Source organism: Zootermopsis nevadensis, unplaced genomic scaffold, assembly GCF_977971745.1.
Source record: "Zootermopsis nevadensis isolate Lab colony 2312 unplaced genomic scaffold, Znev_1.0 Znev_ptg000017l, whole genome shotgun sequence".
Classification (NCBI taxonomy): Eukaryota; Metazoa; Arthropoda; class Insecta; order Blattodea; family Termopsidae; genus Zootermopsis; species Zootermopsis nevadensis.
This window is the reverse complement of record NW_028259149.1, coordinates 12,817,100-12,831,174: the sequence shown is the minus strand read 5'-3', so window position 1 is coordinate 12,831,174 and position 14,075 is coordinate 12,817,100. Positions and strand designations below refer to the sequence as shown.

Sequence of the window (14,075 nt, the reverse complement as noted above, 5' to 3'; positions counted from 1 at the left end):
TCTAACGTTACGATCCATGGAATGTAGGTATGTGTGTACGTATGTACGTAGGCCCTACTAAACACACTGGTTGGATGCAGACCAGGACTGTATTATTTTGTTCTTAGTTGCATTCATATGTTAGAAAAAAGGATGAGGTTCACTGAAATTACATTTTATTGATACGAGACCACAGATATATTTATGTCATGTTGTTTGCAACATTCCGTTTCTCTAGTGGTCTTTATTTAGACCACCTACATAAACCTAAAACCACTTAAAATACGATATATCACAACAGAATAACAATTTCTCGGCCTGCGCTGTTTTCTATTTGATGAAAATAGAAATAAGGATATTCAACAATAACTACAAAGAAATCAAATAAATTTCCATTATAAGGAAATATCTGGAATTATAAACTATGAGGTAGTCGAAAGAAGATGAATAGAGCTAGATCAGTTGAGTTGAGTTGTGAAGATAATAAGCAGGTTATCTCTTAGAAATGAATATGTTTGTAGAAAACAACATGTGTTAAGCCTATATACAGAGAAAAATATTTTCTTATAGCATGAAGGACTTCGAATGAAGCGAATTTGGATCCATAAGCAATAAATACTGTAATTTATACGATTGATTGTGATCAATAGAGCTACAGGCCTGAGGTTCACAACATCTAAAATCAAACTCCGATATATGATGCGATCCTAAGTAAATTTAGTCTATTTTACATGAAAACAGATTTTCTTTTTAATTCTGTACGTTTTTATATTATCCTTCTCAGTCTGCCAAGTGATCTGTGTAACGACGATTGTGAATAAAATGGGGAAATAAAAATCGTATTATTTCAAAGACAACCAAACATTTGGATGATGCTGATATCACATGATTTCGACGCAGGAGCCAGGCGTTGTTCTCCTTTAATAGAGATCACGTCTGGAAGGAAGAAATGTATTGATTGCCGGCAGAGCGAGTTGTAGGGCAAGGAGGAATCGTTATACGAAGTTTCAGAAGATTCCCGACCCCTCAAGTTACGCAGAAACGAGTCCACACGTAAAGAGCGTTTTACGTTTTTAGTAAGATATTCAAAAAATTGCGTCACCGATATTTCATACCCCGGTGTCCTGACAGGCGTTTGATATGTATATATACCACCTGTGGGATCTGGGCGTAAATATAAGATGGTTATTGAATTAATCTTAGACAAATAGGCTGTGGAGATCCGAAATGAACTGAACTGGTTAAAGACAGAATTCGATAGCTGGCTTACAAAAGCATTGCAATCAACGTTCAGGTTTCATGAAATGCGCAACATTTCGTAACTGTATTGATTTTGGGTTTTTGGACATTGTCCATCTTTCGAGGTAATAAAATGCACAATATTTCGAGAACTGGTTCTGGCCTCATCATCAGGTGTGTTGATTTGGGTTAGCTCATTCTAACGGACCCCACAGATTAGGTGCCCCCTTCGCTACACCTACAGACGAGGACAGATCGAGTTTTCTAAACGTTGCGTAGACTATAGACAAGGTCCAAAAACCCAGCAATCCAAATTGTATTACTCTATTGCCAGAATCATTCAAAATAGATTTCTTAACTACCTCAATGCATATCAATTGCCAAGTAAAGATTTTGTACTATGTGTTTATTTGCTTAGGACCTCTTAATTAATTAGACATAATTTATGTGTTTGTATTTATATCAGAAAACAGGAAACGAGAGAACGATACTAGAAGAAGTAAAGAGGAAACAACTGATCTGGTACGGATTGTACAAAGCATGGACGAGATTAGGCTACCAAAACAAGTAATGGAGTATGGAAAATAGGAAGACCAAAGAAATGGTGGAAGGAAGGAAGGAAGGAAAAAATAACAAAAGCAATGCAAATTTAAGAGAGAATCAATGGTATGATAGAAAGGGGTGGGATCTAGACGTAAAAGGGAGGTTAATATTTACACGAATTTTTGAATAAGAGCGTATAGGCATTCGGAGGGGGAGCTAATATAGGGAAAACAATAAGATTGAATCTTAATAGCCCCTACACCACCCCCATAAATCTGAGGTCACCAGTCCTGGGATAACACCTTATGAACACCCCTACGCTACCCAAACTGGAGGAATTAAAACGAAGAGTACAATTGTGCAAATATTAGATCCTTTGTTTGACACTGTCCATTTTCTGTGGTATATTCATATTTAATATGGCCTACACCAGTGGTATTCAACCTGGGGTACGCGTACCCCCGGGGGTACGCGAAGACATCGTAGGGTGTACGTGAAATTTAAAAAAAATATTATTTTATGATAAACACTGAATAATCAGTAATGTAATTTATTTAATTTATTTTAGATGTAGATTATATACTATGTATAACTTGAAGTATAAACCTACAACTTTGGGGGTACCAAGTTGAAGAGAAATTATATCTGGGGGTACGCGAACAAAAAAAGGTTGAATACCACTGGCCTACACGATACTTTGGTGCTACGTGCTAGCCTAGTAGTCAAAAGCCTCGGCTTCAATCCCAGCCGCCAGAAAAGGTACGCATAGCGTAAAAATTTCACCAGAATTTGACGTTTACGGGTGGATGGGGAATTCCACACGAAACCATTTCAGCGTGCAGAAACGATTTTGAGTGTTCTATATTGTTGTCCGAATTTGAGTAAAGTTGTTATATGTCGACACATTTCATGAGAATTCATTAGCCATTCTTGAATCGTACAGATGGGTGGATGGATGGACAAAGCGACTTTAATAGGCGCTCCGCATAGACACGCATAAAAATAACAATAAATTAGACAAATAATTACAACCAGTCATCGTAAGATGGAAGAAGATCTAACTCCGAAACCGTCACGTAGATACTGTCTGGAATAGACCTACTTCAGCCAAGGAATATGATGCAATGGACAACTCACTCTCCCACCGAGATACAGTCGTAACAAAGCAATGTGTGTTGTGGCCATTCGCAATTGAAAAGTATGCGCCAAGGCACAAACTGTGTATTTGGTTACTAAAAGGAAATGAATAACCAGCGAACGTCGATATTTATAAAATAGTGTTGTTTACGATTAGGTTAATGTAACCCAAATTAGAATGTAAGCTTATGGCTTCTGATGATCCGTGGACCAGTGGTTGATAATGTTGCTTTGCCTTTCATCTCAGCCATTCTCACCAGCTCCGTTTGAAAGTCACCGTATTAAAACGAATATATTGCATTAGGTATTAAACACTTCTATTGATAATTATTTGCCTCAATGCTTTTCAGCAATTGTTAAAATTAATTTAAAGATTCCTAAATTTATGTAAACACAGTGACGGAGTATGCGTAGAACTATGATCGATATTCGTGGCGAGTCGAGAGTTGGTCGAAGTTTTTCGAAGGAGGGGACGAAACTCCACTCACATTCGAGCAGACAAAATGGCGGCAGACCATGTCACGATTCAGGGAGGAGGTGGTCGGTACCCTAAGCTGAGACCCTGCTGGTTAGCCGACTGTAATATTTGTGAGTTTCGCCGGAACATTCCGAAAGATGCAGTGGTGGTCTACCGGTAATGGGTGACAACGAAAAGGGAAATGTGATTCTCCACGCGCAAATAAATTATTTTATATCCATTGTAAATATGTCTCCGCATTTGAAATGGAAAACTACTGAGACGTACATTTCATGTCTGCACTACCGAAACAATTTTATGAGAAATAAATAATGTGGACTGCTTAACAGAGAAATTTGATAGTGCTTTCAGTGACGGAAAACATGCATTAGGCATTGTCATACAAAAAATGTACTATTAATGCTGATATTCACAGCTTGTCTCTAAATTAATTGTTATTTTCTGAGGGACTGCAGTTGAAGCTTAAAACTGTCACCGTTTCGTCAATTATGACTTCCCTCCGTCATACCATACTTAAAAGTATTATTGTGTAAACTATTTATATGATATTAATTTTAAATCGAATTGGGTTAAATCCAGTTCCAGCAGTGGGAAAAGTCCCGCTTGTCAAATTGGCGCAACCACATCCAGTGGTGCCCCCTGTGAGATGCGAAGGATATCACCGCAGAACAAAGGTAAGGAAATGGAGGGAGGCGATTACTAGCACAGTTGAGCCATCTCTAAACAGTGATTACTAGCACAGATATTACTAATGTGTCATGATGATCCGTGACAGTGTACGTGTGGTACGTACTGTTCCGTAGGTGCATTGTGGAATTTATGTGCCTAATTGGAACACTTTTTTTGTGGTGTGTTGGTTATGCGTTGATATCGACTAGCGTGTGAAGTGTATATAATTTTTTTCGCAGTGCTGTTCAGTTGTAGGTATAATGTTTTTAAGCTCTTAAATAATATAATTTGTGTTTCAAAGTAAGTGTTTTGTAAGAGAGCGAGGAAGTTATTAATTCGTTTGCTTCATTTTGAGATGGATTGAACGTATCTTGCTGTACTATTCTTTTGTAGTGGTCATAGTTGGGTTGTCGGTTTTCCATATAACCATATTAGGAAGTATTCAGTATAAATTGTTCTGTACCACACGCTCTTTTATATTACAAAGGCCACAGTGACGCATTTGTGTGGACTGTTATGTCGGAACTTCATTCACTGCTACTACCAGTAGGTGACTTAATGAATGCCTGACGTAGTGTTAGGCATTTTCGTATTATTTCGTTTCCCATCACCGAAGAGTTGAATCTTACCACCATGGTGTTGATTTTTATTATTGAAGTCAAAATGTTGCTGACGATGGTACCAAAGCGAAAATATTTTCTTACTGTTCTAACCTATTTGGCCATTTCGAATGAACGTTTCATAAGATTATGGGAACATTATTGCACCTGGAAAGTTCCATCTATATCAAACATCCCGTTCATATGAACTGAATATGTTGAAACATTTGCTTAGTAGCTGCTTTTGAAAGTCTATTGATTTTTTTACCGATCAGAATGTGTGTTTGTTTTTGAAATAAAATGTGGGCAGGTACATAATACAGCCATCCTATTATGAATGTAGTTTATGCGCTTTGTGTAAAGAGCCCTTTAAAACCAGAAGGTAAAACTATATTTACTACTTGATTTAACAACAAATAAATTAATTTTGCCCACAGAATTTATTTTATAGGTTTCTTCTGATTCTCAGAATAAACAACAATTATTTCCCTAAACAACATTAACCAATTGATCTTTGTAATGTAGGTGCATTTGTGTTGAGGACCATTGCATTCTTTAGCATAACATGGTGAGCATATTTAATACAGACAAGTTTGTTTCATAATTCATATTAAAGTTGTTCTTACCGGATCCAGAACAGTTATAACAAAAACGTTAGTAAATAACAGAATGTGTCAGAATATTCTGTGAGCAGCAGAGGCATAGGTATTGGTTACTAATCTGTGACTATATTGTGCCTGATTTTAATATTTTAAATTTGTGTGTATGGAAATTCCCTGATGATGAATCATATATAAAATGTATGTATATGTGTGTTTGTGTGTGTATGTATATAAATGTATGTTGTATTACAGGTGAAAAGTATAGCTCTCCTCGGGTAAATCTGCGCTTACACCAGATAAAAGCAAGGGATGAAAAACGATCAATTAAGGTTGCAGCAGCTGGTGATGTAGCATCTAGTAATAACAAGTGGTAAGAGTTTCAGTTTAGTTGTTAATGAGTAATTTAAGTCACCAGACTGTTAAGTCTGTTACTTGTACAAAAAGTTAAAAATTAAGTTTATTTTGCTCTCTGTGAGCTTAATCTTAGCCTGACATAGTAATTTTATTGGAATTTTGGATGTGTTCATGTGTAGTATAATAGTAGCCTAAAAGACAAGGAAAGTTGAAAATCTGACCATCTCCATGTCATGGTTGGTATTAAAGACAGCTGACCACAATTGCATTAGATAGACCAGTGATTCATGTGTCTGGAAATTTAACATTTGTTTCTGAATTTTAATGTTCTTGTGTCTCTTTTCAACAGATACTTTTTTATAAATAAGACTGAATGATGTATTTTGTACTGGAATACACACATGCATTGTTGGCAAATTCTTAATTATTAACGAATGATTGTCAGTTATCTTACTTAGACAATTCTAATTTCAAACTATAGAAAGCATGTGGTCTTAAAAGTTTTCTTTAAGTACTATAAAGAATGCCACATCATGAGATGCTTTAACTCTAAGATTACATATGGAAGTAGTGCGTATCACATGATTGAATCCTGGTGAAGTCAATTTTTTCTTTCATTCATCTATCATGTTATTATTTTACATTATACAATGAATTATTATACCAAAGTTTTTTATTTTCCAAAACGTTTTTACCATACATCACTGTATTGCCATATTACATGTGGCACTAGTGCCAGTCCCACATCACAAGTTTGTTTGTCATGTTTGTATTACTTATTGTAGAAAATTAGAAAGCATTATTTTAGGTTAGTTCCCTGTGGCATAACATCCATATCAAATTTTATCCAAATCCTTCCAGCAGTTCTCAAGTTGAATCATGCATGCAGACAGGCATGATCTGTCCTGTGTTTATTCATTTTATGCACACAAAGAGCACAGAAAAAACAGGAAGAAATAGAAGTTTGTAAGCTAATAATTTTAAATATGATCTGAACTTGAGAGACTCAACCTTGCTAAGCACATGAGGTCCTACCACCCTCAAACTTGAAATATATATCAAGCTGTTAACTATTTTTATTATATTATTTAATCTCTGGTGGAAATACAAAGTATGAAAGCTAACAATTTATATAACAGTTTATTTAAATAATTATGTTCCACTGTATTTGATTAGATGGCAGTTTTATCTCTCTTTTTTTGACGTAAATACGTCTATATGGAAGGGTCATTTTGCATAAACAGCGTTACGAAGATTTGTAATATCCATATCAACAATGTGTAAATATGGACTGACAGTGGTCAGCTTTTATATGAACTCCTGCATGCATTGTTATGTTACCTAAGAAACTAATTGTTACATCATCTGTTTACTTGGCATTGTTGTGTTACATTACTCCCGTCAACAATCCGCTTTTGTTATTGCGGAAAGAGCTGAGCTGTTAATCGCTTGTAGAAGAAGTGCGTCGTAGACTAGATAATTTTGTGCTGGTAATGGTTATGGTTTGAAAAAGATTTGAAACAAGTTACTGATAGCCATTTAGATATATTGTACAGAGTTTGTAAATGAAAATCTATCCCAATTTAAGGTATGCACAACATGCTGGCTATCTTTAAATAAGCAGCAAATACCTATATTGTCTAGGAGTAATGGATTTGTGTATCCACCATACCCCACTGATTTGCCTCCTCTAGATTGCATAAGCGAAAGATTAATATCCCCTAGACCTTCATTTATGCAAATTAGGAGGCAAGTAATCAATGTTCCAGTAGATGTTAATGATATGGTAATGCTACTATCTAGAGAATTGGATGTTGTTAACAGTTTCAATGTCCATATAAAGAGAAACTTGATTCACAAATCTGCCTATCTGGTAGTAATTGTGAAGAAAGATACAATAAAACGTTGGCCTACTTATTTGATTAATACTCCATTGTAAAAACATTACCAGATTACAGTTAACGATGCATTTTTACAAAAACAACAAACTGCCGAAGAAGAAAATATAAAATTGATAGAAGACATAGAATTGTCAAGTGATGTAGAATTGTTGCTAGCTCAACATTGGCAGGAGATTAACATTGATATAAAGAAGGAGGAAAATCAAAGCTTTGTCACATTTATGGAGGAAACGTTTGGCTTAATGTTGATGTCAAATCCTCAATGTAGTACTACTAGATCAAAATCTTGTATAGATATGGTATTTGCATGAAATGTTGATGCTCTAAAGTGAACAAATTTAATAACATATTTCAGCTACCACAGACCCATCTTAAGTGTAACTAATTCAAGTTAAATAGGTAGTGTCTTAATCAAACTATTTACTCAATTGTAAAGCATGTGTAAAGGAAATATTTAGAATAAAGCTAATATATAAACTTCCTTTCATTGTATTTATTGCTTAAATATAATTTAAATACAAAGACGTATTTACGTCAGATTCTCCGGAACCGTGGTTCCACTGTGAATTTTTCTTTCTTTCTTACTTACCTACTTAACTAGGTATGCAACAAACTTTTCTGTAATTATTAAAGGTCAAGACATAATTGACTCACTGAAAATGTATGTAGCTTGTGATTGCTGTCGATTGTAATGTGCAGCAGCAGACTTAGGTATGTGCTCGTTGGCAGATTTTAGGAAACAGAATGTGTTAAACTTGTAAATCTGACTTTTTGGTCTTTATCATTCTTTTACTGCCAGTGTAAATACCATGGTGTTAATTAACTAACAGTGTATCTTGTGTATTGTGTGTGGTATTTTATTTATAATGTAGGGGTGACTAAGTGGTAAGCCTGCCACTGCATATAATGCAGTTGCATGTGTTTGTCAGACTGTTTTTTTGTGTTGTAAGTTCTGCCAGCAGCCATCAGCCACTTTATCCGTTTGTTGACATATTCTAAACAAAAAATTATATTTCATGGCAGCTAGGGTTTTAACCAACAAGATACAACATCGGTAAGTAAGTGCAGTTTACGGTATTGGGTAAACTTGGAATGCATAATCACGAGAAAAATGCAGTATATACAGACCATATATTACGCACCATTTTTATTTGTTCCATAGGCAGATTGCATATGGCAAAGACCAAGTGTTTGAAAGTTCCAGAAGGAAGCTTAAAATCAGAAAGACAATTTTAATACCAGTGGCTTGAGGCAACCAGGGTATGTAGCAGTACCCAAGTTTTGGTAGGCTCTGACCAGGGTACCTAAGAGGCACAGGTTTTCCTAGTTAAAGAGGTTAAGCATGCTCAGTGAACATGGGTGCACAAAAGATCAGAAATGGTCACAGTGAAAGGGTCGGCTAAGGCCCCACCCAATTTACATACATATGCCTCTTTCTCTTAGTGGTATTTTCAGTTGAGGTTTCATGGCTGTGCATGCTACATATTCCATTATTCCCAGCCTCTTTTATTTGATAATCTTTTTTGTATTATGTACAAAGTACAAATTATGATAACTGTTCATTATGAAGTTTTCTGTATTCTTGTGTTACTTCTTTTTACAATAATATATTCTCTTCAGCTCCATGGTCTCAGATATCCATATCATTATCTCATAGCCATTATTATAAATCACCTTTAGTGACATGTTAGTCATTCAGATGGGAAGGATGTAGCTTAACCGTGGAAAAAGTTTTTCCATGTACCATGTCATGAAGGTGTATTGTGGGATGAGTACAGGTATAGCTCCTCACGTTCTTAATCTTGGCTCCAGGTGGATTTGATTGGTCAGCTTAATGATGTGTACACTTCACCCTCAGGGAAAGAATTCCAGGTACACAGTGTTTAGGAACTTGAGAATGTTCCAGAGCCAATCTGTATGTGATGAAGAAGAGAAAAAGGTCTCTGCCTGCCAGGAATCAAAACCTGGTCATCAAACTTATAGCCATTGTGTTTACTAACTGACACATATTAGCTTTGGTGGAAAGGATAAGTGTGGAGTTGGTTTTTCTGTCTATAGGGTTGAGGTTGGTGACAGCATGGAGGGCAAGGCAGCAGGTGGTGAAGATGTGTATGAGTTTAAGAGTGGCAAAGAGACTTCATCTGTGCGAGGAACTAGTGCATCACCTGATGCTGAAAAGAAGGAAGGTCATGTGATTACATCAGATGGCAAGGAACCTTGTACTAGTCCAGGTAGGCAAGAAAGCCCCACAGACCAGAGCAGCAAAAGAAGTTTTTCAGAAGCAAACCTTACTGGAGAAGATGCAGATGAAGAAAGTAAACGCAAAAAACGAAAGGATTCAGATAGTGGGAAAGAAAATTCAAGGAATGGAAGTGGTGTTTCAGGCAGATTTGGAGGTGGTAGGAATGGAAGCTCGACTGAAAAGTGTTCAAAGGTGACTTGTAATCCAAAGAATGGTAGCAGCTCTGCTACTAAAACTGTCCATGGGTCAGGAAATGGCAATTCAGATCGTAGGAGTCCAAGCAGTACTGGAGGATCAGCTGGTAGTAGTCCAAAATTAGCAAATGCTTCTGCATCATGTGGTGGGAATAGCAGTAAATCTGTGCCTGGACTGGCACCTGAAAGTGATGGTGAAACTGATGATGGGAGAGGAGGAAAGTGCAGTGGCAGTGGTAATCCAGAGCCAGTAGGGTCATTAACAAGCCCTAGCCCCACTTGGACTGCAGGGCCAAAGGTTCCACCACTGAAGATTGTAATTCCGCAACAGAGCGCTTCTATGGAGCAAGAACAAGGAAATCGTAATGGAAAAAATGGCACAACTCGGCATCATCAGGCACTGCCATATGTTGTTCCTTCATCTAATAGTGCAGATTCTGTTCCTGATAAAGAGGCATCAGGTACAGCAGGTTCTGCTTCAACTTCTGTTAGTGGACAAAGTCCATCAGAACTGGGAAGTAACAATAATTCAGTGAAAAATGATGAAAAGAAGGATTCAGTTTCTGGACCCCTATTATCTGAAGACCAGCGTTCCACTCATCACCAGAGGGTATTGCGCAGCTCTCATCGATCAGGGGGTGGCACATCAAGTTCATCTTGCAGTACTGGATCAGTGACTGCTGTTTCATCATCAAATACCATCTCCACATCTTCAATCACAGTTTCTGGCACACCAGCTCCTTCTCCTGCTGCCCCAGGATTGAACAGCAGCAGTACAGTTGACAGGGGATCCAACAATTCATCACCAAATCAGAGCAACAGTCAGCGACAGTCTCCATCCCCAGCAGAACCTGTCGTTCCCATCACAAGTTCAGAAGTAACCACTACTACAAGCATCACTAAATCTGTCCCCTCTGCAATTGCACCTACAACATCTGCTCCTGAAGAGAAAATTACAGAATCTTCTGAGCAGCAAAGCCAGTCAGCTCAGTCTACACCTCCACAACCTCCACCTGTTGATTTGCACCCCAGAAAAAGAAAAATGAAACAGAGTAAAGAAAGTCAGGCAGCAACAGCTTCAACTTCTACATCAGAGCCTTCAGATTCCACAAGTACAACAACAGAAGTACACCCTCATGACCAGCCAATTATGAACTGCTACCAGTTGTTTCTTAACATCAGAAAGCAGGTGAGTGCCATATGTGTTTTTTATTTTTGCTGACTTGGTAGTTTGGTATGCTGGACTTGGGTTCTGAAGAACATACATTTTAGACTGGTAGAATTCAGTTAAAGTAAAGCTGTCCCACTATATGCCATTTAGGCATTAGGGAGGAGGATGTGTAGCTCCTACTAATTCTTAACCTCAACACTAGGTGGGGGTGAGTGGTTAGTGTCATGCCCCAGCCGCACTTTACCCCTGGGAAAGGACCCCAGTACCCATTGTATAGGAGTCTGGCTGGGCCCCAGATCTGTCTGGATGCAGACGCTAGAGGAAAAATCATTTGATCCCCAACTCCCCCCCCCCCTCCACTCACCTCTACCAAGTGCCAAGGTTGAATGTGTAGGAGCTGCCTTCTCTCCGCCCCCAAGTACATACATGGCATATAGTGGGATAGCTTTTTTTTAAAAAAATAGTTCAAATAACATTTTTTATGTATTTTTTCATTTCCTCCCATATATGTGTGAGGAATTTCCCCCCCCCCCCCCCCCCCCCCCCGCCAAGTGATTCACAGCAATAAGTCCTCTCTGCTGGTAGTGAGCAAGCAGGTTTTAGTGGTAATGCTCTAGACTTGTATTTTGGCAGCACCTAAACCTGCCATAGTACCTTGAAATGACCCATGACTTGTGTCCAACCTTTCATTTCAGTTTATGCCAAATGATTAGCTCTTGTTACATATATTATTGCAGATGCTTGTATTCTGTTCTGCCATTCTTATCAAAATCCAAGTTTCAGATCTGGACATGCAACAATTACTTGGTAAAATTTAATCTCTGCTTCTCTTTTTGCCTTCTTTCTTTTTTATTGTTTCATGCCTTCTTATTATTGTGCTTGTTTTGTGTTTTACATGTTTCTTCTTTGTGAATGATGACACATTCATGATTAAATTCTGACACCTGTAACCAGTTCTATTAACTCTGGAAGGCCTAGGAGTAACTACATGTCTCAGCTGCTTTATCAATCAATAAGGCTGAATTTTTCATTTGTGTGTTTCATATGATTATTGGTATACAGGGGGAATATTTTCTTAAACAGCGTTAACAGATTAATCTTCGTAATGGTGAACTGTGATGTTTTCATTGCAGTTTGTTGCTGAATAATTTGAGTTATTGAAAAAGCATCATTAATTGGACTATAAACAAACAAATATTCATTTCAGTATGGACTGGATTATTAAATAATATTTAGACAAGCTTTGCCTATAAAGGGTTAATTGGCTTTTAAACTACTGGTTATCTGTGTTCAGTGGAACCCTGAGATTCTGAGAGATGTTGCCAAAGATTCTGTAGATATTAACACAGTGAGCCTACAACAGATTTTCTGTTGAATTGAATTCAAAATCTGTGTGTAAGGTACCATTTATAATCTACTAATGTCAGCATTGGTACTTGGCATGCACAGCTGCTGCCGTGCATTGGCATGTTAAAGAACTGTATGTATGAAATCACTTGCACATGTATATCATTATGTAGACCAGCTACACTGGTGCTATCTTGATCTTGTATGATGTCAATGAGAAAGTGGAAGGGGCATTGGCTGGCTTCAGTTTTCATTGTACAGTTATAAATGTATGAGAATAAATATATTGTCTGATTTTGGATTTTCTTGTTCTTAATTTAAGTACACAGTAGATTGGTGTCACAATAATGTTTTAAACTTGTATTCAGGAATACCTAGTTTAAATCTTGGCAGGGCTGCCAGCTGTTATAACAATTTTTTCATGGTGTTCCTCAGTCTCTCCAGAAAAATTCTGTGATAGCACTTTCAAGTTGGCTGTATCTTAGTTGTTCCAGACTTGTTTACACATCATTTGTGATAGTCTTCCCGTCTCATCTGATGCTGTATAATCCACGTACTTGAAACAGAGTTGTTAAATAATGTATGTGTAACAAAACTGATATTTACTTACTTTACAAAGAATACTCAGTTCTGCTGTCTTTCTTTATATAGGCTTCTATGTGTGGGGTTGTACCAGAATCTTTCAAGACCAAAAGGTCTCCATGATGATGAAGGTTTAGGAAACGCTGCCCCAAAATTTTTTTTTATTGTTGGTGTCTTGCATCTTACTGTCTTAGCATTAATGTTAAAATTGTGATTGAGTACTGTTCATGTTATATGAATTCCTGTACTGATCAGATTGAGAGACGTCGGAAGGGACTATTTCCAGTTCAACCAAAACCTCCGCAAGGTTTTAAGGATTACCTTATGAACCGATGTACATATGTTCTTGCTGGAAATGCGTCATCAAGAATGTCAGTTCCAATTGTGTCTCCTCCACAAAATCTCCAAGGCGCTATGAAAGACTTGTTCATCGAACAGGAAAAGGAACGATACAGGTTAAGGATGCAGGTAACATGGTCCAACATTCTGATGAAAAGTTAATTTCCTCACTGGTATCTAATTGGATATACGCTTCCCCTGAACATGTTTGGAAACTGAAGTGAGGGGTATGTTTCTTGCCAAATACAACAGGTCAGGAAAACAAAGATTATGGGATGCATCTGTTGTGAACAGAATTTGGTAGAAAATGAATTAGAAATTGTACGAATAAATAACAATAAAAAGTGCTGAATAGCTCATGTGTTCATTAAAGATACCCTTAAAATGGGCATAGAATCGGTAATAATTCCATGGTTTTGCCATTTTTCAAGTAGCCATACTGTTATATTATTGCATCCCCAAAAGCCCACCTTTAGGCCATGTCTTGAACCAGTTTAATTTAAATAACCATATTCAAATGCCTGTTTCTTCAGTTTTTATTTTAATATTATCCTATTTTCACCTAACTAGAAGTTTTAGAACCAACATTTCATACTCATTTCTCTTCTTGTTCATGCTAAGTGTTTTTCTAGCTCATATTCCTTATTTAACCACCCTGAGCTGATCACTCATCTGCATCTAGTGCCACAGTTATGGCAC

The 14,075-nt window shown here is 37.2% G+C and overlaps 1 protein-coding gene across 10 annotated transcripts in view; it reads left to right on the top strand.

Annotated features, from left to right (window-relative positions):
* The first annotated feature begins 3,406 nt into the window (after positions 1 to 3,406).
* LOC110835945 (uncharacterized) overlaps positions 3,407 to 14,075 on the top strand; it is a 17,183-nt gene continuing 6,514 nt past the window's right edge. The window contains exons 1-4 of one of the 10 annotated variants that reach the window (XR_002545102.2): positions 3,407 to 4,050; positions 5,499 to 5,616; positions 9,560 to 11,126; positions 13,293 to 13,505. Coding sequence is in view for 9 of the 10 variants with exons in the window: in XM_022076690.2 (XP_021932382.1) it covers positions 4,023 to 4,050; positions 5,499 to 5,616; positions 9,560 to 11,126; positions 13,293 to 13,505 (1,926 nt within the window). In the remaining variant the exon portion in view is untranslated. The other 9 variants (XM_022076690.2, XM_022076729.2, XM_022076710.2 and 6 more) reach the window with 9 other exon arrangements.